Source organism: Callithrix jacchus, chromosome 4 (assembly GCF_049354715.1).
Source record: "Callithrix jacchus isolate 240 chromosome 4, calJac240_pri, whole genome shotgun sequence".
Taxonomy (NCBI): Eukaryota; Metazoa; Chordata; class Mammalia; order Primates; family Cebidae; genus Callithrix; species Callithrix jacchus.
The window spans coordinates 40738196-40762532 of NC_133505.1; the positions used below are offsets into that span (position 1 = coordinate 40738196).

At 41.1% G+C, this 24337-nt stretch overlaps 2 protein-coding genes across 11 annotated transcripts in view; one reads left to right on the forward strand and one right to left on the reverse strand.

Annotated features, from left to right (window-relative positions):
- Window positions 1–4956, reverse strand: part of LOC100405614 (putative uncharacterized protein C6orf52) — a 29932-nt gene extending 24976 nt beyond the window's left edge. The window contains exons 1-3 of one of the 5 annotated variants that reach the window (XM_078368945.1): window positions 4422–4499; window positions 1715–1797; window positions 1330–1510 (exon numbers count right to left, since the gene is read on the reverse strand). In XM_078368945.1, coding sequence (XP_078225071.1) covers window positions 1330–1510; window positions 1715–1785 — 252 coding nt within the window. In that variant the 5' untranslated portion in view covers window positions 1786–1797; window positions 4422–4499. Of the gene's footprint in view, window positions 1–1329; window positions 1511–1714; window positions 1798–3673; window positions 4500–4564 lie in introns of those variants that run through there. The other 4 variants (XM_078368943.1, XM_078368944.1, XM_078368946.1 and 1 more) reach the window with 4 other exon arrangements.
- PAK1IP1 (PAK1 interacting protein 1) lies at window positions 4808–23751 on the forward strand. 6 transcript variants are annotated; one of them, XM_078368932.1, is made up of 10 exons: window positions 4808–5004; window positions 7108–7273; window positions 12139–12259; window positions 12334–12408; window positions 13193–13245; window positions 14741–14886; window positions 14978–15075; window positions 18136–18235; window positions 18954–19077; window positions 19231–19755. In XM_078368932.1, exons 1-10 carry the CDS (start codon window positions 4849–4851, stop codon window positions 19443–19445), a joined length of 1254 nt encoding a protein of 417 aa, XP_078225058.1. In that variant the 5' UTR covers window positions 4808–4848; the 3' UTR covers window positions 19446–19755. The 6 variants fall into 6 exon arrangements, with proteins under 6 accessions (XP_078225058.1, XP_054109812.1, XP_035153538.2 ...); XM_054253837.2 differs by having other exon boundaries at window positions 4808–4978; window positions 7111–7273; XM_035297647.3 differs by having other exon boundaries at window positions 4808–4932.
- Window positions 23752–24337: the final 586 nt, after the last annotated feature.

The window sequence follows — 24337 nt, forward strand, 5'->3', positions numbered from 1 at the left end:
CCTGTGAATATCTTATGCAGTCAAGCAAGAGGAACACAACTCAACAGAAAAACTAGAAAGATGGTATCAAAGTCACAGAACACAGATACCAATAAACACTTCAAGAGGCATTTGCCCTCGGTAATAGATAAATGCCTCCCTGGCCTATCAGATTGCCCGATCATATACAGAGAGAATGCAGAGTAGCAAGAACACCCACCACAATAATGAAAAGTACAAATTCTTGCAGACTTTAAGTAATTTGCTATTTAAACATTTTTATGTTACATCCTTTAATCCAGCCCTTCCACATCCAGAAATAAATTCTTGGGAAAAAATCAACACTCAGAAAAATGCTTGAAGATAAGTAAGTTTGTTAAAGTCTGGAAAATATTTAAAACGTCAGATAAGGGATGAGCTAAAAATCACAATGTATCTAAATGAGCTCACTCTGTTGCTCACGCTTGAGTACAACGGCACAATCATGGCTCACTGCAGCCTCAAACTCCCGGGCTCAAGTGATCATCCCGCCTCAGTCTCCCAAGTAGCTGGGACTACACGTGTGAGCCATTTTGCGCAGACCATAAATGGGCAACTTTTAAAGAAAGGTCTCCTTATGCAGAAGCAAGCAAAGAGCAAAACAGTATGTACTACATAGTTCACTCTTGCCTAAATCATCCACTAACCACCAAAACAGAAAGACAAACCATGCTGTTTTAGCAAGAATACAGGGGAAAGATCTAGAAGACATCCACTCCAACAGTACTTTCTTCTAAGTGGAAAGGGAGTGGGGAAGGAGGAGGGGTGTGGGGGGAGCTTTTCCCTGACTTCAATACATCTTTGTGTGATTTGAGAAATATGTCACTTTAGTAATTCAAAGTATTACAACATCTTTTTAAAGTGTGTTTATATCTAATTGCTATAAAACAAACCCCAAAACTACTTTTTGTCCTATATTAAGTGTTAAAGAGTAAAATTTATCAAATTATGATCATCTAAAATTTAGTAGCAAGAATTTAGACAAAGACTTCATCAGCCTTTTGTTTCTGGAAGAGAATGAGAAATTATCTGCAAGTGAGAATTTACAGGTTATACATGTCCAAACTCAGCGAATCATAAAAATTAAACGTGTACAGGAGACTTTCTGGGTATCAAGTGTACACCGCAGTAAAGCTGAACAAACGTTTGTCTGAGGCTATCATCAGCTTTACTCTCTAGTTTTAAAACAGGCAGCAAAAGCCGTGGCTGTGGGAATTTGGATGAGAGGATAATAATGTGTGAAGATAGGAAAGTGACGTTTACTATTATCGGGCCCATGAATGACACAAGATTCATTCCAGCAAGGCATACCTTAGACATAACCAAAGTTCCAGCTGTGTGTTGAGGGGTCTCATGTGCAGTAAAACAGTTCTGTCCATTTCCATCCACTGCACAGCTATAGCTGTAGCCAGAAAGAAGGTAAGAGCTGGGCTGCTGCACGTACCAGTTGCCACAGTGGTAACCCTGGATGGGCTGGAACTCCTGCTTCACTCTAATAGCAGAGGAAAGACCACAGCAATGACAACCGTCACCAACCAACACAGAATCATCCACAAACTCCCCCGACTTCTTTCCAGGAAGTTTGCAGTAAGTTGAACACCTATGTTCAAAGCCATTGTTTGTAAGTTACCAACAGTTATGTAGCAAATAGAAAAGTAACAGCTTTCTTTTTCCTTCAAAGGAGAAAACTGCTCACCTTTGCCAGTAGCTGGAATAGTTACTGTGTTGAGCTATGCCAAAACCTGCAAAACTCTCCTGTTCTGCCATTTATCCAGAAACCTTACAAAAAGAGAGCAGAATCCGGTTTTTATTCCTGCTTCAAAAATTCTGGCCTGTGGGCTAAAACCTCTCAACCCTGACAGCTAAGTCTCGCAACTACCTGAGATAATTACATTTAGTGGCAATTCCTGCTAGGCAATTAATTGCTTGACTTTCCTGACAACAGGGCAAAGGTGTGTCGGGGGGGGGGGTGCACTAAGGCACCTGGGAAAAAATCTGCCACCTGTTCCTCTGACTTCCACCTTCCGGCCCTCTCTCCTAACTGTCAGGCCTGGGGGAGCCAGCAGAACCCCAAGGAGGGACAGAAGGGGAAGATGTGTCCCTCGACAATGAAAGAGTCTCCACTGCATCCATTATCATAACGAGAGGAATCTTTAATAACAAAACCTTAAGACAAATACATTTCTCTCCTCAGTTATCATTCTGAGAATAACTATTGGAACTAGCTAGTGTTTTTTTATTTTTTTTAATCCCATGCAGGGATTAAAAGCATAATTATTGAAAGCATAATCCAAACTAGCTGCAAAATTAAGAGGCAGCGAAGAAAGCCTTCCTTTGCTCCCTTCCCTCCTGTGTCTCTTCCTTTTCTCTCTCTTATACCCTACATTAATGAGAGTACAGGATACAATTTTAAAGAAATATTTCTCTTGTTCAGTATTTTTCAAAAACGCATGATAAAGCTTCCCAAAATTTAACGTGCATACAAATGACCTAGACTTGTTTAAAATGTAGGTTCTTTAGGCTGGCACAGTGGCTCACATCAGTAATCCCAACGCTTTAGGAAGCTGAGGCGGACAGATCATGAAGTGAGATCGAGACTATCCTGGCTAACATGGTGAAACCCCATCTCCCATAAAAAATAAAATAAAATAAAATAAAAAAATTAGCCAGGCGTGGTGGCCCACACTTGTAATCTCAACTACTCAGGAGGCCGAGGCAGGAGAACAGCTTGAAACCAAGACGCGGAGGTTGCAGTGAGCTGAGATCACGGCACTGCACTCCAGCCTGGCAACAAGGTGAGACTCCATATTAAAAAAAAAAATAGATTCTTTAACTTGACAGATCTGGAGTGGAGCCTCAAATTCTGCCTTTATAGCTGGCTCCTGCCACTTTAAGCAGCAAGGATACACAGTGTCAAAATTCAAGATAACTTTTGAGTCCATACGGGGTGCTTAGGGTGTGGCCATTTCCCTGCTGCTGGCTAATAACTAAGTGCTAATGTATTTTCTATTTACCTGTCATGTGAAAAATAGCAGACTTGATGAATTCAAAACATTCTGATCATTCAATCATTCACCAGTTATTTATTGAGCCATTACTACAGTCATCCCTTAGTATCCATGGGAGATTGTTTACAGGGTCCCCCTCAGATACCAAAATCCTTCGATGCCCAAGTATAAAATGGTGTAGTATTTGCAAAGAACCTACACACATCCTCCCAGAAACCTTAAATTCTGTCTAGATTACTTACAATACTTAATACAATGGCTACACATTACTTCATGTATAGTCTTGCTCCGTCGCCCACGCTGCAGTGCCACAGTTTGATCTCGGCTCACTGCAACCTCACCCTCCCGGGTTCAAGTGATTCGCCTGCCTCAGCCTCCCGAGGAGCTGGGATTTCAGGCGCCTGCCACCACGCCCTGCTAATTTTTCTATTTGTAGTAGAGGTTGGGCTTCACCACGTTGCCCAGGCTGGTCTCGAATCCCTGACCTCAAGTGATCCGCCCGCTTCGGCCTCCAAAAGTGCTGGGATTACAGGCGTGAGCAGCCGCACCTGACCAAGAATTATTTTAAAAAATGACTGAATACAAGGATTTCCACTAGACTGAAGACTAGTTTGTCAACAGCATTTCAGTGTCTGTAAAGTTCTTACATTTGGAGTTGACAAAGCTGGCAGATGACAAGGCCTTTCTCCTGCGCTACAATGACAACTGAAGCATCCAAAGTGAAATCATCTCCGCAAGACCCAAACCGGCCTTTATTAATTAACACGTACTGACAATCCAGAACACCAGAGAAGAAAAGTTCTTGGAAACAGAAGGGTCTAAGCGCTGAAGCACTGTATGGCACTTGAAATGGAGGCTGAAGTTTTGACCATGATGGACTATGCATTTTGTTTATCAACTGAGCTACTACGGTGTTTATGAGAACTATATAAACCAAGATTTACTCTATTGGGAGTTTGTGGGAAAGCTGTAATGTCCAACGCATAACTCAATCTCTAAACCTGATTAAACTTTTTTCTTTGAAACGGTGTCTGGCTCGTCACCCAGGCTGGAGTGCAATGGAGCTATCTCGGCTCACTGGCAGCCTCGACTTCTTGGGCTCAAGCGATCCTCCCACCACAGTCTTCAGAGTAGCTGGGGCCACAGGCGCGCGCCGCGCTGTGCCAGGTCCGGCTACTTTCTAAATATTTTTGTAAAGACGGACTCCAGCTATGTTTCCCAGGCTCACTTCTCCCTCCCCAAGAGGTGCCGCAACCTTGGCCAATATGACCCTAAGTCCCACCCCTCCTTGCCCTGTTACGAAAGGCTCTTCCTCTGCTTCCCGAACAAAAAGGAACCCTTACTTCTACCCTAGTAGTACACAGCCCACACCAAACAGCACGCCAAGAGCCCCACCCCACTGCAAGGAACCACAGCTACAGCCACAGCCCCGCCCCACCGGGCCGGAAGTTGACTCCGCCTCCTCCTAGACATGACGGAAACGCGGGTCTTTGCAGAGGATGTCCCGCCCGCACCCCTCAGACGGACCTGGCTCTCACCTTCCTAAGATATGCCTGCTTGCCCCCAATTTTTTTCTTCTTGCAGTGAGAACGTCCTCATGTTGCATCCTTATTCTCCTCTTGGCAAATCCATGTGATCTTCCAGCGCTGAAAGTGTTTGCACGTTTACAGGCGACTTAAAGGCAGCCCTGAGCCCATGACGTATAATTCGGGTGCCGATGAAGAAAAGACTCAGGCCTTTTTTTTTTTTTTTTTTTTTTAACATCCGGTTCTGTCACCTTCAGGTTGAGTCGGGCTGGCGGAAGAGGCACGTGCTTTGCTGAATGGAGCTGGTCGCGGGTTGCTACGAGCAGGTCCTCTTTGGTTTCATTGTACACCCGAAGCCCGAGGCGTGCGGCGACCGCGAGGTGAGATACCTCATACCGGGAGACAGCCGGAGGCGGGGCCGGGAAGGTGGGTTTGGTTCCTACACAGCAGAGGTAAACATTTGAGCGCCTGCTGTTCACTGTCGGATCTTTGGATGAATTGATGAATCAAACCTAAGAGACATAAGGGAAAAGCTAACCTTTTAAAACACAGAATGGCTATTTTATCAAAATTAGACAATATCTGCCTGTTACAGTAGACAAAAGGGCCACGAGACACAGAGGAAACGGCATTTCTGCATACGAACAAATGAGTTGTAGATGATGGATTTAAGGGTAGATAGATCCCATCAGTTGACAGTATTCAAAATTTAATGACAAAAGATCTCGCTTTTTCTTTGAATTTCTGTCCTAGAATTTTACAAATTATTAGAGCTAGATTAGGAGAAATCACTTATAGATAAAGCGATACTAGTTCGTTATTGGTTGGGAACTTATTTGCGAGCTGGGCAGTGGAGTTGCAAAGGTGCTGGAGGTATGGATCTTGCCTTAGAGACATTCCCTCCATAAGGGTTGGAGGACTGAGGAGATACATAGATGGAGAGAAATTACAGCAGAATGAACAGAAAGCTTTAGTAAATTGCCAGTAGTCAAATAGGTAGGTAGGACTGTACTCACGGCTAGAAATCCTACTTTCTAACATCTAGCTCAGTTTTATTCTTGAAGCAATTCTCAGTATTTTCCAGAAACCTGTTTTATTGAGTCCAGTACTTTATGAAGTCAACGCGTCAATCTTGAGTTACCTAGATAATTTGGGAGTACGTCACTCGACCTGTTGCTTTTGTTTATTTTGTTTTCTACTCCAGTTATTTGCTTTTGGTCTTTGGCTGAAAAGTGATGTGTTTTGAATAGTCAAAGATGGATACTATTGAGTGTTTTCTTTGTAGTGAAATTACTTAACTATGTTTCAGACACACAATAGGCCTACAGCAATCCTGAGGCAGATACAGTTTTTCTCATTTTTGCAGATGAGGAACCAAAATGTTCCTCCTAAATAGGTTAAGCGACTGCTGAAGGCCATACAGCTAATAATTGGCAGAGCTGACCCAAAATGTCAGGAGCCCTCCAAGGGTCTCTGATATTTGAGGCTCTTAACATTCCCCTATACTGCTACTAAATCTAAGTGATAGCCTAGATAAACCCACATTGTGTGAATTTGAAAAGGTTATTATTTGATGTAAGCCCATAGCAGCCCCTCAAGAATGCTTGATTCAAAGGAGACCCCTTGGTCTTAATTGATGGAAGGAGTATCTGTTGCTATAATTATGCAGGTCCTGATTTGCAGTAACACGTGTTCAAAGAAGTTTGATGGGTGTTTTCTGTTTGTTTCCCAAATACTTTTTGATGCAGTTCCTTCAGTTTAAGGAGTGTGGGTGTGTGTATTTTGCTGTCATATTTCACATTCATCCAGACTTCCTAATCCTGTTGTCACATGGCAATAAGCGTACAGGTGCTGAGATTTCATTATTGGTGATTCTCTGGGACTTATGTTGGTGCTCATGAAAGCATACCTTTACTTTGTTGGTTTTTCTTTGTAAGACTTGTTGTTGGGCGTGGTGGCTCATGCCTGTAATCCCAGCACTTTGGGAGGCTGAGGCAGGTGGATCACTTGAGGGCCAGGAGTTTGAAACCAGCCTGGCCAACATGGCAAAACCCCGTGTGTACTAAAAATACAAAAATTAGCTGGGTGTGGTGACAGGCACCTGTAATCCCAGCTACTAGAGAATCTGAGACATGAGAATTGCTTGAACCTGGGAGGCAGATGTTGCGGTGAGCTGAGATCATGCCGCTGCACTCCAGCCTGGGTGACAGAGCAAGACTCCATCTCAAAAAAAAAATTGTGTAGAGTCTAAAAGTCTTCTCTCGTCCAGTCTCCATTACTGCGTTCTAGAGTGGTGATACCCAGTGTTGCCTTCCCATCCCCTTGCTTTACCTTCCTGATGAAGTCTCAAGTCCTTTGTGTTAAACTACATGTCATTTTTTAGTTTTACATGTCATTCTTCCATGTGTAGGATCCATTGATAATTTTCATGAATTGCAGAACGATTTATCTTTTCAGTAACCGATAAATGGTTCCATGGTTCATAAAAACTACCAGTGGATAGTTGGTAAAACTGCGGGGTGACTGTGGCATTAATTGTGTGTTTTCATCTTCAGCAGCAATGGACTCCTGTGGCCGACTTCACTCACCATGCTCACACTGCCTCCTTGTCAGCAGTAGCTGTCAATAGTCGTTTTGTGGTCACTGGGAGCAAAGATGAGACAATTCACATTTATGACATGAAAAAGAAGATAGAGCATGGGGCTCTAGTGCATCACAGTGGTAAGAAAATTGTATCTTAAGTTGAGCAATTTGTTGTATCTATTTTATAGTAGATTCTGAGGTAGAAGTTAGAGGAATTTTTAAAAAATGGTTTCTTAGCTTGGCGCAGTGGCTCACGCCTGTAATCCCAGCACTTTGGGAAGCTGAGGCAGGTGGATCACCTGAGGTCAGGAGCTTAAGAACAGACCCATCTCCACTAAAATACAAAAAAATTAGGCAGATGTGGTGGCACCTCCCTGTGGTCCCAGCTACTTGGGAGGCTGAGGCAGGGGAATCATTTGAACCCGGGAGGCAGAGGTTGCAGTAAGCTGAGATTGCGCCACTGCACTCCAACCTGGGCAACAGAGTGAGACTCCATCTCGGGGGGAAGAAAATGGTTTCTTGCTCTGAGTTATCTCACAGTTTGTATTGGAAAGGAGGAACTTAACTCAGGGAGTAAGGGAGTCAGAGTGAGGTTTCACTGAAACCTTCCTTAAAATGAATCTGAACTATCATATTTTTTTCTCTTCTCATCTGTATTATTTTAAAAGAGAAATGTCAGTTGTTAGGCAGATAAAGTTTGCAAGGAGGGCGAAAGGACATTGCAGGCAGAGCCGGCAGTGTGAGGAGCACAAGTAGTAGGATCACAGCAATATCTCACTTTATTGAGGGCATGTTGTGTACCCCTCAGTGTGCCAAGAAAGTAGTTTTATCTTTAGTTCTTGGAAGAGAACACCTAGTTTCAAAGATGTTACTTGACTTGCCCAAGGTCTCAAAACAGTGGAACTAGAACTTGAACCTAGGTCTAAAGCCCATGCTTTTGACCGCTGGTGTGCATGAGGAGCTGAAGCTGTTCTGGATTGTGAGAAGGTTAAATTGGAGTATGAGGGGCTACAGAAGTAGATCCCAGAGACCTTGAGAGATGGCAGGTAGAGGCTGAATGGGAGAGAGGAAGCAAGCAAGCTAATGAGTGATGTGGGCTTGAGGAAAGTACTGCCAGTCTGCTATGGGAGGGCTGCTAACTGAGAACCCAAACAGAAGGAATGTTGAGGGCCTGCCCCATTGGAATTGGCAGCTATGGATCGAGCAACATCAGTTTGCAGGGTTTTCTGAGTTTCTTCAGTAGTAAGCCCCAGACATTTCCCTAGAGAGAGGAAGGTTACTTGGTGTGTGCAGTAGGAGGATTAAGTTACAAGGAAATTAAGAATTTTGGTGAAGGAGTAGATTAGGTTGTCAGCTTAGAGAAAATGTGTTGTCATGGGCCTGGAGATCTCTGAAGTACAAAAGCAGATGGAGTGTGAGTGCAGTAAGGCGTGAAAAAGATGGGAAGATGTGAGCTTGTGGTCAGCAAATAGGTTCCCAGAGATCAAGATTTTCTAACTCGGAACAGCCTGAAAGGGATGGGAAGATGTGAGCTTGTGGTCAGCAAATAGATTAACCTATTCTTTTTTGAGAGGGAGTTTTGCTCTGTCACCCTGGCTGGAGTGCAGTGGCAGGATCTCAGCTCACTGCAACCTCCACTTCCCAAGTTCAAGCGATTTTTGTGCCTCAGCCTCCTAAGTAGCTGAGACCATAAGCACACACCACCATGTCCAGCTAATCTTTGTATTTTCAGTAGAGACCGGGTTTCGCCATGTTGGCCAGGCTGACCTTGAACCCCTGACCTCAGGTGATCTGCCCGCATTGGCCTCCCAAAGTGCTGGGATTACAGGCATGAGCCACCACACCCGGCCAGTGTTTGGTTTTCTCTTCCTGCATTAGTTTGCTGAGGATAATGGCTTCAAACTTCATCCACATCCCTGCAGAGCACATGGTCACATTCCTTTTTATGGCTGCATAAATCCTATTTTTCTCAGAGTTGGTAATAGATAAACTTTTTTCTAGGTTAGCAGCTGTATGTGGTAATGATGCCCAGGCTGTGGTGGGGGAGGAGGGGGCAGCGACTGAAATACAGAGGAGGCAAAGAAATACACTGGAGTTGAAGTCAAGGAGTAGTAATTCCCACCTTGTTGGGTTTTCCACACTGGTGGTCAAGGTACCCGGGATAGTGGCAGAATCAAGGGAGAGAAAGACTGAACAGGTAAGTTTTTTTCTTCAGTACCAAATATTTTACGCTGTTTTTATTGCATTTTCCTAGGGGTAGAGAATGAGGAGTAACTTAGCTAAGAAAGTTGGTTTTCTGCAAAGGCAGATAAAATAGGTGCCTTTTTTCCTATCCAGTCTTTCTTGTATTTCAGAGGATCCACAGCAGGCACGGGTTTCCAGCAGTAAATATGCAGCCATAAACGGCTTCCTTCTATGACATGTTCTCTTAGTTTATTCAGACTGCTATAACAAAATACCTTAGACTGAATCATTTCTGTATAATGGAGATATATTTCTCATAGTGCTAGAGGCCGGGAAGTCTAAGATTAAAGTACCAGCAGATTTTCATGTCTGCTAAGGACTGGCTGGCTGTTGCTGTGTCTTCCTATGGTAGAAGGGCAGCAGCTCCCTATACAATTCTGTAAGGTCCCGCTTGAGAGTTGGAGCCAGTTTAAAAAAAGCAAACAAACAAAAAAAGTTTTTTTTTTTTTTTTTTTTAAATTAGGGGTCTTGCTGTGTTGCCCAGGCTGAAATGCAGTAGAGTGATTTCAGCTCACTGCAACTTCCACCTCCTGGGTTTAAGTGATTCTCCTGCCTCAGCCTCCCTAGTAGCTTGGATTACAGGCGCCCACCACCATGCCCCAGCTAATTTTTGTATTTTTAGTAGAGACGGGGTTTTACCATATTGGCCAGGCTGGTCTTGAACTCCTGATCTCAAGTTATCTGCCCACCTCGGCCTCCCAAAGGGCTGAGATTACAGGTGTGAGCCACCTCGCCTGGCCAAAAAAAAAAAACTTTTATAAGGTCAATAATCTTGCTCATGAGTCATCCTCACCTAAAGGTGTCACCTCTTAAACTATCGCGCTGGCAACTAAGTTTCAGCCAATGATTTTGGGGGACATGTTCACACCATGGCAGACTGTCCATAATGCTTTAAGAGCTGTCTCACCCTTCATCAGCTGTGCTTTGAGTGTTTTACGTATACATTCTTTTATTTTCTCTTTCCCATACCCACTTCATACAACGAAGCCTTCTCTCTCAGGTTTGGAAGAAATAAGTTAAATTCGACCTGCCCATACCCATTAGTACAAGAGTTCAACAATAAGAAAAGGAATGACACAGAAGGAGTTTAGACTTTGCGGGGGGGTGAATGAAATAGGGTTCTTGGTTTCTTGGTTTCTTCCATTCCTTGTATAAATTTTTTTTTTTTCTTCTCTTTTAAAAGATTCTTTTCTTTTTTTTTTTCCTTCAACCCTTATTTTAAGTTCAGGGGTACACATGCAGGATGTGCAGGTTTATTACATAAGTAAACGTGCCTTAGTGGTTTGTGGCACAGATCCCATCCCCTAGGCATTAAGCCAGGCATCCTTTAGCTGTTCTAATGCTCTCTCTCCCCCCACCCTTCCCGTCCCACAGGTCCCAGTGTGTGTTGTTCTCCCTATGTGTCCATGTGTTCTCATGATTCAGCTCCCACTTATAAGTGAGAACATGTGGTATTTGGTCTTTCTTTTTCTTTTCTCTTTGTTTTCTTTTTTTTCTTTCTTTTTTGAGAGGGTGTTTTGCTCTGTCACCCTGGCTGGAGTGCAGTGGCAGGATCTCAGCTCACTGCAACCTCCACTTCCCAAGTTCAAGTGATTTTTGTGCCTCAACCTCCTAAGTAGCTGAGACTATAAGCACACACCATCATGTCTAGCTAATCTTTGTATTTTCAGTAGAGATGGGGTTTTGCCATGTTGGCCAGGCTGATCTTGAACCCCTGACCTCAGGTGATCTGCCCGCATTGGCCTCCCAAAGTGCTGGGATTACAGGCATGAGCCACCACACCCGGCCAGTGTTTGGTTTTCTCTTCCTGCATTAGTTTGCTGAGGATAATGGCTTCAAACTTCATCCACATCCTTGCAGAGCACATGGTCACATTCCTTTTTATGGCTGCATAAATCCTATTTTTCTCAGAGTTGGTAATAGATAAACTTTTTTCTAGGTTAGCAGATATAGGAAAATAAACTTTCCAAAGTGAGAAATAGGATAATAGGGAGAGGAAAATATGGGCAAATGAATGAAAAGTGTTTAGAAATGGATCAAAACAGGTCAGAGTGATGACTTGATCGTGGCTGATTGGGTGGCTAGTTCAGGCTTTAGAAAGTGGAAGTCATGTGGCAGTACTCCTGGTTTGTTCCCCGGATTAGCTTGTTAGCCAGTTAGTTTTGTTTACTTCTGTTTAAATTATCCTAGCCAGCCATTTCCTAAATTTGTAATTTGAAGAGGTAAAGCAAGGATGTGAACTGATTCATTCAAAAATGTATCTAAACTGCAGGTACTCTGCTGAAAATATTTGCATAGATTTTAGCAGTTGTACATATACAAAAAAATTTTAGGTGTATTTTAGTAATATTAAGACATCGAGGCCAGGCACGGTGGCTCACGCCTGTAATTCCAGCACTTTGGGAGGCTGAGGTGGGCAGGTCACTTGGGTCCAGGAGTTCAAGAGCAGCCTGGACAACATGGTGAAACTCTGTACCTACAAAAAATACAAAAGTTAGCTAGGTGTATTGGTGTGTACCTGTAGTCCCAGCTACTTAGAAGGCTGAGGTGGGAAGATCACTTGAACCTAGGAAGCAGAGGCTGCAGTGGGCTAAGATTGTGCCATAGCACTCCAGCTTGGGTAACAGAGTAAAACCCTGCCTCCAGAGAAAACAAAAAAGGCATTGAGTGTTTTAGTTAGCATAGCATAGCCTTCAAACCAGAAATGGAGTTTGCATTTAAAATGAATATTATTTTTGCCGGTTTTGGTTTTTCCACAGGCACAATAACTTGCCTGAAATTCTATGGCAACAGGCATTTAATCAGTGGAGCAGAAGACGGACTTATTTGTATCTGGGATGCCAAGAAATGGGAATGCCTGAAGTCAATTAAAGCTCACAAGTGAGTTGGGCTCTTCCCTTTGGCATTCTCCATGTGCCAGTCAAGTTGGGGACTAACTGTTAGTTTCATTTTAGAGGACATGTGACCTTCCTTTCTATTCACCCATCTGGCAAGTTGGCCCTGTCGGTTGGTACAGATAAGACATTAAGGTAAGTCATTAATGCTCGAGAGCATTTTTCTAAGGTGTATCTTTTACTACAGCTCTCCACCATTTAAAAACACTGTGAAACAGGCAGGGCATTTCACAGTATATTTAAATGGTGGAGAGCTGTAGGAAAACATGGTGGCTCATGTCTATAATCTCAGTGCTTAGGGAGGCTGAGGCGAGTGGATCACGATGTCAGGAGTTCAAGACCAGCCTGGCCAGTATGGTAAAATCCCGTCTCTACTAAAAAAGAAATTAGCCAGGCATGGTAGCAGCGCCTGTAATCCCAGCTACTCGGGAGGCTGAGGCAGAGAATTGCTTGAACCCAGGAGGCAGAGGTGGAGGTTGCAGTGAGCCGAGCGCACCACTGCATTCCAGCCTGCTCAACACAGCGAGACTCCATCTCAAAAAAAAAAAAAGATACTGTGAAACAAGGGAAAGGTCAAAAGCTAGTGAACATTTTCATAATGGTAGGATAAAGATCATAAGCTCTGTATTTAAGCATGTAATTTTGCTCCAGTCATCATAGCTGTAAAGTGAAGATTTTTAGGAAGGGAAGCCTTTGGAAAATACAGTGGTTACGATGTGTTAAAGGGATATGGGAATGGAGCAAGCCTTAATCCTTTCTGATAATATTTCAGGATGTTGCTGTAAGGAAGATAGCAGGTCCTTTAAATAGCCAATATTTAGTAAAATTGTCAGTTGAGTAAGTTGTCATTATGCTTGTTCTTTTATGCTTAGTAAAGTTAGTTGGTGATCACACCATAAGTGAGCTTCCTGTTTTGCAGAACGTGGAATCTTGTAGAAGGAAGATCAGCATTCATAAAAAATATAAAACAAAGTGAGTATTTTTGTTTGAAATACAGGTTGAGCATTCCTAATCTGGAAATCTGAAATGCTTCAAAATCTGAAACTTTTTGAACACTGGTGTGATGCCTCAAGTAGAAAATTCAACATGCAGGCGGGCGCGGTGGCTCATGCCTATAATCGCAGCACTTCAGGAGGCTGTGGCAGGTGAATCACCTGAGGTCAGGAGTTCAAGACCAGTCTGGCCAACATGATAAAACCCCATCTCTACTAAAAATACAAAAATTAGCCGGGTCGGGTGGCAGACACCTGTAATCCCAGCTACGTGGGAGGCTGAGGCAGGAGAATCACTCGAACCTGGGAGGCAGAGGTTACAGTGAGCCGAGATTGGCCATTGCACTCCAGCCTGGGTGACAAGAGCAAAATGCCATCTCAAAAAAAGAAAAAGAAAATTCAACACCTAACTTCATGATGGATCACAGTCAAAACTTTGTTTCATGCCCAAAATTATTTAAAATATTGTGTAAAATTACCTTCAGGCTAGGTGTATATAAAACATAGATGACTTTCATTTTTAGACTTGAAACATGAGTTTCACGGCTTGTATCCTTGAGATATTTTGCTGTTTAAATGCAGATATTCCAAAATCCAAAATAGTTCTGGTCTCAAGCATTTTGGATAAGGGATACTCAACCAGTATATTTTACAGTGACTTAATAGACTCTGATTATAGATAGATACACATTCTTACATGTGTGCATGTTACACATTTATTTCCCTGAATGGTGGTGGTTACCTATGAGCAAATGCTTTGGGTTACTTTATTTTCCCATTTTAGATCTAGATTCTTGTGGCTTTGCCACCTGCCTTTGATTTTTATTTTATTTTATTTTATTTTTGAGATAGAATCTTGCTCTGTCACCCAGGCTGAAGTGCAGTGGCACAATCTCAGCTCACTCCAACCTCTGCCTCCTGGGTTCAAGTGATTCTCCTGCCCCAGCCTCCCAAGTAGCTGGGATTACAGGTGCATGCCACCATGCTTGGCTAATTTTTTGTAGTTTTTGTAGAGATGAGGTTTCACCATGTTGGCCAGGCTGGTCTCAAACTCCTGGCCTTAAGTGATCCACCCACCTTGGCCTCCCAAAATGCTGGGATTACAGTTGTGAGCCACTGCACCTGGCCCACCCTTGACTTTTTGAACCTAGATTATTTTCTAAAAAATTGAACTTGTAAAATGTGTTATGAAGAGCAAATGGCATCATGGATTTGAAAATGCATATTATAAATATTTGCTATTTTTATTACTATGATCATTTTATGTTTTATTTATAAAATAAATAGGTCGGGCATGGTGGCTCATGCCTATAATCCCAGCACTTTGGGAGGCTGAGGTGGGTAGATTACGAGGTCAGGAGATCTAGACCATCTTGGCTGACATGGTGAAACCCCATCTCTACTAAAAAAAAAAATTAAAAATTAAAAAATTTAAATAAAAAATAATAAATAAACTTTATTTTTTTCACTTATAGATGCTAACCTAGTGGAATGGTCCCCAAGAGGAGAGCAATATGTAGTTATCATACAGAATAAAATAGACATCTATCAGCTTGACACTGCATCCATTAGTGGCACCATCACAAATGAAAAGAGAATTTCTGCTGTTAAATTTCTTTCAGTAAGTAATCAGAAATCAGTGACCGAAGTTTGTGGTGATGTTTGGAACTGTTGATGACATTCTGCCTGTTATTATTTTTCATCTCTCCTAGGAGTCTGTCCTTGCAGTGGCTGGAGATGAAGAAGTTATAAGGTTTTTTGACTGTGATTCGCTAGTGTGCCTCTGTGAATTTAAAGCTCATGAAAACAGGTAATTTTACCAATCTCAGGTGTATATGTTGAGTCTTAATAAATGATATATATGCAGCAGTTTCTTAAACCAGGGTATATGTTTTTATTAACTGCAGAAATAATCAGACATACCTATGTGGACAGTATATGGTGTCTGGAGTCTAATAAAATAATGGAAAATGTTATCTTCATGGCCTTTAATAATGCAAAAGTGGGCTGGGCATGGTGACTCACATCTGTAATCCCAGCACTTTGGGAGGCCAAGGTGGGTGGATCACGAAGTTAAGGGATCGAGACCATCCTGGCCAACATGGTGAAACCCCATCTACTAAAAATACAAAAATTAGCTGGGCATGATTGTGTGCGCCTGTAGTCCCAGCTACTTGGGAAAGCTGAGGCAGGAGAATCTCTTGAACCCAGGAGGCAAAGGTTGCAGCGAGCCAAGATCGCACCACTCCATCCAGCCTGGCTACAGTGCAAGACTCCCTCTCAAAAAAAAAAAAAAAAAAAAAAAAAAAAAAAGCAAGATCGGTGAAATTGTTTTTTGGGACTAGTCATTTGCACAAGATAGTTTTTTAAATGTCTGTTAGATGTGGAGCCTGAAATCAAGCATATTTGAATCAACGAAAGACTAAACAATCTTGAGCTTTGTTTCTAACTACTTTTGTTGTCCTTTTATGTAATTCCCCTTGCCTACTTCTTCCCCCTTTACGAGTGATTTTTTTTCCCCCTGCAGGAGAAGTGAACTGTTATTGAGTTCCAGTTTTGTGCCAGTCTTTATTACCTTTTAATGCTTACTCTATTTCTAGGGGGTAGATAATCTCAAAGTAAGCAGTTAAGTGGCTTGGCTAAGATTACCCCACTCTTAGGTAATGGAGCTGAGAGGTGAACCCAGTTTTATATCCCTGCTATATTCTTAGATCCCTGCTCTTTCCAGGAATTTTGAAAAACGTGATTTAATGTACAGGGTTATATTTTGATGGGTTGCATTTGCATGTTCTATGTCTCAAATGAGTCGTCTTATTTATTAACAGTGGTTAAGTTTTAAGAAATCCGTACTTGGAGTACTGCAGTTACTAAAATAAAGGCCTTACTCTTTCCCTATACTGGGGAGTAAACATTCTTCAAGGTCGCCCATTCCAGGTGTACTAGTAACACTTAAGATATTTGGCCATTCATTCAGTCAACAAGTGTTTATTGATCATCATTATGAAATACTACACGAGGTATTTAATAATGAACGGAAAAGACAAGAGCTTGTGCTCTCATGGCTCTTCTATTGTAGCGAGGCAATAGATTATAAAGTAAGCAGATCATTATGACAGAATGGAAATAGAAAAGTAGAGTGATTAAGGAATAAGCGTAATTGGTTTAGATAGGATGATGAGGCAAGGAGATGTGAGACTTTAAGAATGAGAAAGGAGCTAGTTTTAAAAATAAGAGAGAGTAGGGCTGGGCACCGTGGCTCATGCCTTTAATCCTAGCACTTTGGGAGGCCGAGGCAGATGGATAACCTGAGGTTGGGAGTTCAAGACCAGCCTGACCAACATGGAGAAAACCCCATTTCTACTAGAAATACAAAATTAGCTGGGCGTGGTGGCACATGCCTGTAATCTTAGCTACTTGGGAGGCTGAGGCAGGAGAATCGCTTGAACCTGGGAGGCGGAGGTTGCAGTGAGCTGAGATCACACCACTGCACTACAGCCTGGGCAACAGAACGAGACTCCATCTCAAAAAAAAAAAAAAAAAAAAGGAAGAGAGAGCCACAGGTGCCACGACCCTGAGGGAAAACAGAGCTTGGTGTATTTTAGGAGCAGATAGAAGACCTTTGTGACTAGGTGAGAGTGAGCAAGGAAAGGGTGATGGAAGCCAAATTGTGCCTATAATTCTATTTTTTCTTACTATGGAAAAATTTAAAAGCATTTAGACTGGTTTATGATACTAACTTTTTTTTTTATGGTACTAACTTTTAAAATTAATTAATTTATTTTAATAGAGATGGGGTGTCACCATGTTAGCCAGGCTGGTTTTGAACTCCTGACCTCAGGTGATCCACCCATCTTGGTCTCCCAGAGTGCTGGGATTACAGGTGTGAGCCACCGTGCCCGGCCTTATGGTACTAACATTTTAAGACTTGCCACCATCTTTAGCAACTGTCACTGTGTGACCAGTCTTGCTTCATCTATATGCCCAGCCACTTCCTCTCCCATGTTATTTTAAAGTAGACCCCAGTTTTGTAGAGGTTTTGGAAGTTACATGATTTGATTTACATTTTTAAAAATTGTTAAGGGGCAAAATAGAAGCAGAAAGGCCAATGAGGCTATGTCTGTGATCCAGAAGAAAAGTGATGGCAGCTTAGACTATCAATGGTGGCACTGGAGTGGAGAGAAATGGGTGTGTGGGAGAGGCCTTGATTCATCGTTTCTGTTGTCTTTTCTCTTCTTCCTGAACTTGGAATTTCTTGAGATGAAGGGCTTTGTTTTACTCATCTTTAGTTTCTTTGTAATAACCTGATTATTTATAGTTATCTATTGTCTTTTCAACTTTTCCTTCAGATATGGTGGGCAGTTGATTTTATCTTGTATTTTTGGCCTGAGTATGATTCACTAATGGAATGTAAAGCTTAGTTATATATATATATTTTTTTGAGACGAAGTTTCACTCTTGTTACCCAGGCTGGAGTGCAATGGCGCAATCTTGGCTCACCACAACCTCCGCCTCCTGGGTTCAAGCAGTTCTCCTGCCTCAGCCTCCCAAGTAGCTGGGACTACAGGCATGCACCACCATGCCCAGCTAATTTTTTTGTATTTTTAGTAGAGACAGGATTTCACCATTTTGACCAGGATGGTCTTGATATCTTGACCTCGTGATCCACCTGCCTTGGCCTCCCAAACTGCTGGGATTATAGGTGTGAGCCACCGTGCCTGGCCAGCACAGTTATATTTTAAGGCACCATTCATTGAGCAGTTTGTAAATACTTGAAACATTGAGAAATCACTAGTCTGCGTGTGTAATTTTATAACAATATTAGACTACTTGGAGGAAAAGATCTTTTATGGTGTTAATATTTCTATCCTAGGGTAAAGGCCATGTTCAGTTTTGAAATTCCAGAGCATCACGTTATTGTTACAGCATCGAGTGATGGTTTCATCAAAATGTGGAAGCTTAAGCAAAATAAGGTCAGTGCCTTACCACAATAAATATACTTTAATACAAGTCTTGCTCTTAAGTGAGGTAGAATTTTTTTTTAAGGGTCATAAGACATAAATCTGTAAATGAACTTTTTCAGTCTCCTTCAGGCATGATTGATATTAATGGTTTTAAAGTTAGGGTTCCCAAGGGGCTGCCTTGATGGCTGTCATTTCTGAGTCTGAGCTGGCCGGATCCCAGAACTCTTACTGCCCTTTTTAGTCAGAGAAGCTCTACTTTCCTTTCTTGTATATTGGAGTTCTCTGGAAGCTCTTAGGTGAAAATGCTGCCATTGCTAAAAACAATTTGGAAGCTTCTGATCAGTTACGGAATTAACAAACCATTTGAACCAGACAGTTTGGAAAACTAAATTCCCTCCTGTAGACTTCTTACAGTCTCTCTCGGTTTATTCTTTGTTCTCTCATAAACACATTCTGTGAATATGGTTTGTTGAATGTTTCTTTTTCCACAGTTCTTTGTTCAGCCCTAGAAGTAAGACCTGAATTTTCACAATTTTCAATTTCTGAATACTTCTCAGAAATTGGCTCTGTGGATAACATAGTCAAACTAACCATGAGTGAAGATGATATATTACTTCTGAATTCATATTTTGTACTCAAGAAAATGGAGGAAGTTTTAAGGTAACTTGATTATGGAAAAAGAAATTATTGAAAATTCATATTACGAATGTTTGTTTCTTCTATTTAGAAAGTTCGCCCATCTTTACTCTGTGAAGTAAACACTAATGCCAGGCTGACATGTCTTGGAGTGTGGTTAGACACGGTGCCAGACACAAAAGCAAGTCTTCCTCCAGCTGCAGAGCCTTCTCCTGGTAATCAAATTTGATTGTTTTGAAATAAATGATCTGTTATCTCTTAAATTGTAGAAGTGGAGGAAATCTAGATAATTTCACTTTATTGGTAGCCTGTTTATTTCATTCAAGGGGGAGAAACAGGCTTTAAAGGCACTGTCTTTTGTGTTTTAGTAAGTAAAGAACAGTCCAAAATCGGCAAAAAGGAGCCTGGTGACACAGTGCACAGAGAAGAAAAGCAGTCAAAACCTAACACAAAGAAATGCGCTTTAACTGGTGACAGTAAGAAAGCGACACAAGAAAGTAGCCTGGTATCAACCAAGAAGAGCAAAAGGGTAGACGTGTTGGAAAAGAAGAGGAAGAAGAAGAAAATAAAAACAATGCAGTGAATCCCAGGTGTCTCCTAAAAGAACCCTTGTAGATGGGATCATTCTTGATTCTATCTACATGGAATCAAATCAGACGTACCTTAATTTTATTTTTTCCCCTGAGTAAAAGCAAGGAATTTCTTCCTTTGAAGAAAATATACATATTAAAAAGCCACTTTTAGGGTTTTTTTTTAAACAGTGGTAAAATTACTTTTGGCAGACAGTGTTTTGTGCATGATGTATCATGTTGATATATAATATGTTAATGTGTCATTTGTAATTTTTACTTGTACAAAGCAAATAAAGATCTTTCTCAAAACATAATATAAAATATTGAACACATTCTTTATCAGATTTGGATAAAGGAGTCATTATTGAACATTTTCTCCTAAAAGGGGAAGAGTTTAAGAACTGCCTTTGGCCTCTTCAAATGATAAGTAGTAATTTTAATGCAAATTGTGTTTATTTTGGTAACAAGATATAAAAAGATTTTCATACCAAAAATTAAGATAAAGATTATGTATATATAAGATATATATGTATGAAACAAGCATATGCTTAAATTTAGGACAACATATGTAAGATCACAGAGAGATTGGCAGACTTCTTTAAACTACTCTTTTCCGAGCAGTAGATATACAAAATAATTTAAGGACAGGAAAATGACATCTCTAATTTTTATTTTATTCTTTTCAGGACATCAGAAACATTCACTTAGCTGATTTTCTCATAAAATTAGTCTTAAATCCAGTCTGTTGATTAATATGTTCCATCTCTTCTTACCTGGAAAATTACTTTTTTCAGTTACTGGATGTTTTGAAAAGACGCATTTTGGCTGGACATGGTGGCTGACACATATAGTCCCAGCATTTCGGGAGGCTGGGGCAGACTGATAGCTTGAGCCAAGGAGTTTGAGACCAGCATGGGCAACATAAGGAGACCCTGTCTCTCCCAAAAACTTAACTGGGAGCTACATGCACCTGTAGTCCCAGCTACACAAGAGACGGAGGTGAGAAGAATGGCTTGAGCCCAGGATGTGGAAGTCATGGTGAGACTGTGCCACTGTACTACAGCTTGGGCAACAGAGCCAAACTCTGTCTTAAAAAAAAAAGACACATTATTGGGAATCCATAGGTTTGTATTAACTGGGCAGATATTAGATACCTGAGACCATCAGGAGAAACTTCTGATTAGGCAGAATAAGATATCTAACAGGCACTGAATTGCCACTCCATCAGAATAAATTATCTAGGAAATGAACCAAATTGTGTGTCTTAATTTCAGTCTACTCCTCTTTGTTAGCTTATTTCAGGCCTGTTAACGTAAATATAGATCATTGCCTTGTTTTTCTCAATTCAACTTAAATTTTGAGATCGTCGTAGGTTCCCATACACTTTTAAGAAATAATACCGAGATTCCACCTGGTTTTCCCAATCATAACATTATGCAAAACTAGGACAATATCAACAACCAAGCCAAGCTATAATAGAAATGATAGTAACCAAGATATAGAACATTTCTATCAGAATGAACCTATCTGTTGTCCTTATAAGCCATACTTTCCTCTTGTGCTCATATAACTACGCCCACCTTCGTAACCTCTGGCACCAGTGATCTGTTCTCCATCTATAATTTTGCCAAAATTATAATTGGATTATACTTTATTTTGGGATTGGCTTTTTTCACTCACCATAACCTCTGGGCATTGATCCAGACTGTTGCATCAGTAGTCCTGTTTTTAGTGCTGAGTGAGATGTCAATATAGATATACCATAGTAAACACCTGTGAAGGGACATCAGGAATGTTTCCTGTTGTTAGGTATCTAAATAAAGCTGCTGTAAACATTTGTGTACAGGTTTTTATGTGAACCATAGTCTTTATTTCTCTTGGACAAATGCCCAGGAACTCCAAAGTTTTCCAGAATAGCTGTATGATTTTACATTTCTACCAGTAATGTTTGAGTGATCCAGTTTCTCTGCATCGTTTCCAGCATTTAATGTTACTCTTAGCCATTCTGCTAAGAGTGTAGTGATATTTTACTGTGGTTGTAACTCAGAATTGCTCTGAGAGCTAATGATGTTAATCATCTTTCCATGTGCTTATTTGCCATCTTTGTATCATAATTGGTGAAATGTCTTTTGTCCATGTTCAAATTATATATTTTATTTTTTGCTGTTGTATTTCAAGAGTTTTTTCTGAGATGGAGTCTCGCTCTGTCATCCAGGCTGGAGGGCAGTGGTACAATCTTGGCTCACTGCAACCTCCACCTCCCGGGTTCAAGCGATTCTCGTGCCTCAGCCTCTCAAGTAGCTAGGATTGCAGGTAACGTGCCACCACACCCAGCTAATTGGATTTTTAGTAGAGGTGGGCCAGCCATGTTGGCCAGGGTGACTTCAAGTGATCTGCGTGTCTCAGCCTCCCAAAGTTCTGGGATTACAGGCCTGAGCTACCACGCCCAATGGAGAGTTTGTTATATATTATAGAAATATTTGTAGGAAAATATTTTTGCCTAGTCTGTAGCTTGTATTTTATCCTAATAGTCTTTTGCAGAGCTAAAAATTTTTTATTTTGTTGAAATCCAGTTCATCAGTTTTTCCTTTCATGGATCATACTTTTAGTGTTAAGCCCAAGAAACCTTTGTCTAGCAAAGGTTTATCTCTTTGTCCTCAAGAGGTTCTATGTTTTCAAAACCTTCAAAAGGTTTTGTAGAGTTTTACATTTAGTATGTGTTTACTAAATGTTTAATTTGAAGTTTATTTTCTTGCCTATGGACATCAACTAGCTCTAGCCCCTTGATTAAAAAACAGTCCTTCCTCTATTGAAATGAATTTGCATCTTTGCCAGAATTCAACTGAGCATATTAGTGTGGGTCTGTTACTGGGCTCTCCATTTTGTTATGTTGATCTTTTTGCCAGTACCATACAGTCTTAATTACTGCAGCTATATAATAAGCTTTGAATTTAAGTAGAATGATTCTCCCCCTTTTCCCTTCTACCTTTCCATATTAAATTTAGGATAATTCTATCCTCTCCAAAAAAAGAAAAAAAATTATTTATTTGCAGTCGTGTCACGTAATGACAGGGATACATTCTGAGAAATGCCTCATTAGATGGTTTCAACACAAACCTAGATGGTAGAGCCTGCTAACACACCTAGGCCATATGGTACAGTCATAGTCTTAAGTGACCACCGTTGTATATGCCGTCCGTTGTTGACCAAAATGTGATTATACTGCAACCTCTGCCTCCCAGATTCACGAGATTCCCCTGCCTCAGCCTCCCTAGTAGTAGCTGGGATTACAGACGCACACCACCACAGCTGGCTAATTTTTGTCTCTCTAGTTCTATTTATTTTGAGATGGAGTCTCCCTGTCACCCAGGCTGGAGTGCAGTGATGTCATCTTGGCTCACTGCAACCTCTGCCTCCTGGGTTCAAGCTATTCTCCTGCTTGAACTCAAGCCTCCTGAGTAGCTGGGATTACAGGCACCCACCACCACACCCGACTAATTTTTGAATTTTTTTTTTTTTGTAAAGACAGGATTTTACCATGTTGGTCATGCTGGCCTCAAACTCCTGACCTTGTGATCTGCCTGCCTCAGCCTCCCAAAGTGCTGGGATTACAGGTGTGAGCCACTCACCTCATCCACATTGTAACATGTATCAGTATTTCTAATTGTCAAATAATATTTCATTGTATGGATATGACACAATTTGTTTATCCATTCAATAGCAGATGCATATTTGTTTCCTCTTGGCTCATATAAATAATGTTGCTTTGACCATAAGTTTTTACATGAACATATGTTTCCATTTTTCTTGGGTACATATATACCTAGAAGTAAAATTCTGTCCAATCAGATGGTTACTCTTATGTTCAATCTTTTGAGGGGCTGCTATACTGTTCTAAAGCAGTCACACCCTTTATATTCCCATCACCAGTCTATGAGTGTTCCAATTTTGCCACATCTTTGCTGACACTTGGTTTTTGTTTCTATTATGGCCATTCCAGTGGATAGGAAGTAGTAGCTCAGTGTGGTTTTGATTTGCATTTTCTGATGGCTAATGATAATGAGCCTCTTACCATTTGCTTTATCTTTTTTGAAGAAATGTTTATTCAGATATATTGCCTATTTTTAAATTGTGTTATTTCTTGTTTTGCTATTGACCTGTAAGAGTTCTCTGTATATTCTTGATACAAATCCATGATCAGATATGTGATTTGCAAATATTTCTCGCCTTCTGTGAGTTGTCTTTTCACTATTTGGTTGGTATCCATTTGAAGGACAAGTCTTTAATTTTGATGAAGTCCAGTTCGTTTTCTCTTTTGTTGCTGGTGCTTTTGGTTTTATATCTAAGAAGGCTTTGCCTAATCCCAGGTAATCAAGTTTTATGTTTATATTTTCTTTAATGAGTTTTGTAGTTTCAGCTGTGGCATATATGTCTATGTTCTATCTATCTTGCATTAATATTAGTGTGAAGGAGTTCAACCAGTTGACATATAGTTTACTTGTGGATTCTTTTTTTTTTTTTTGAGATGTACCTTTGCTGTTGTTGCCCAAGCTGGAGTGCAATGGCACGATCTTGGCTCACTGCAACCTCTGCCTCCCGAGTTCAAGCGATTCTCCTGCCTCAGCCTACTGAGTACCTGGGATTACAGGAGTGCGCCACTACGCCTGGCTACTTTTTGTATTTCAGACCTTTCTTTACATAATAGCTTTACCAGTGACAAGGACTGTAGATAATACAATTCTCTGAGCTGGAATTTCTTCAAGTATAAGGTAGGGGAGAGGGTGCCAGAATCATGATGGATGATCCTAATTAAGGTTTGAGGCTTGCGCCTACATAGGGAAGAATGAATTCCTAAAGCCATTCTCTGCCGGTTAAGACAAGTCTCCTTATTAATTGTTCAGGA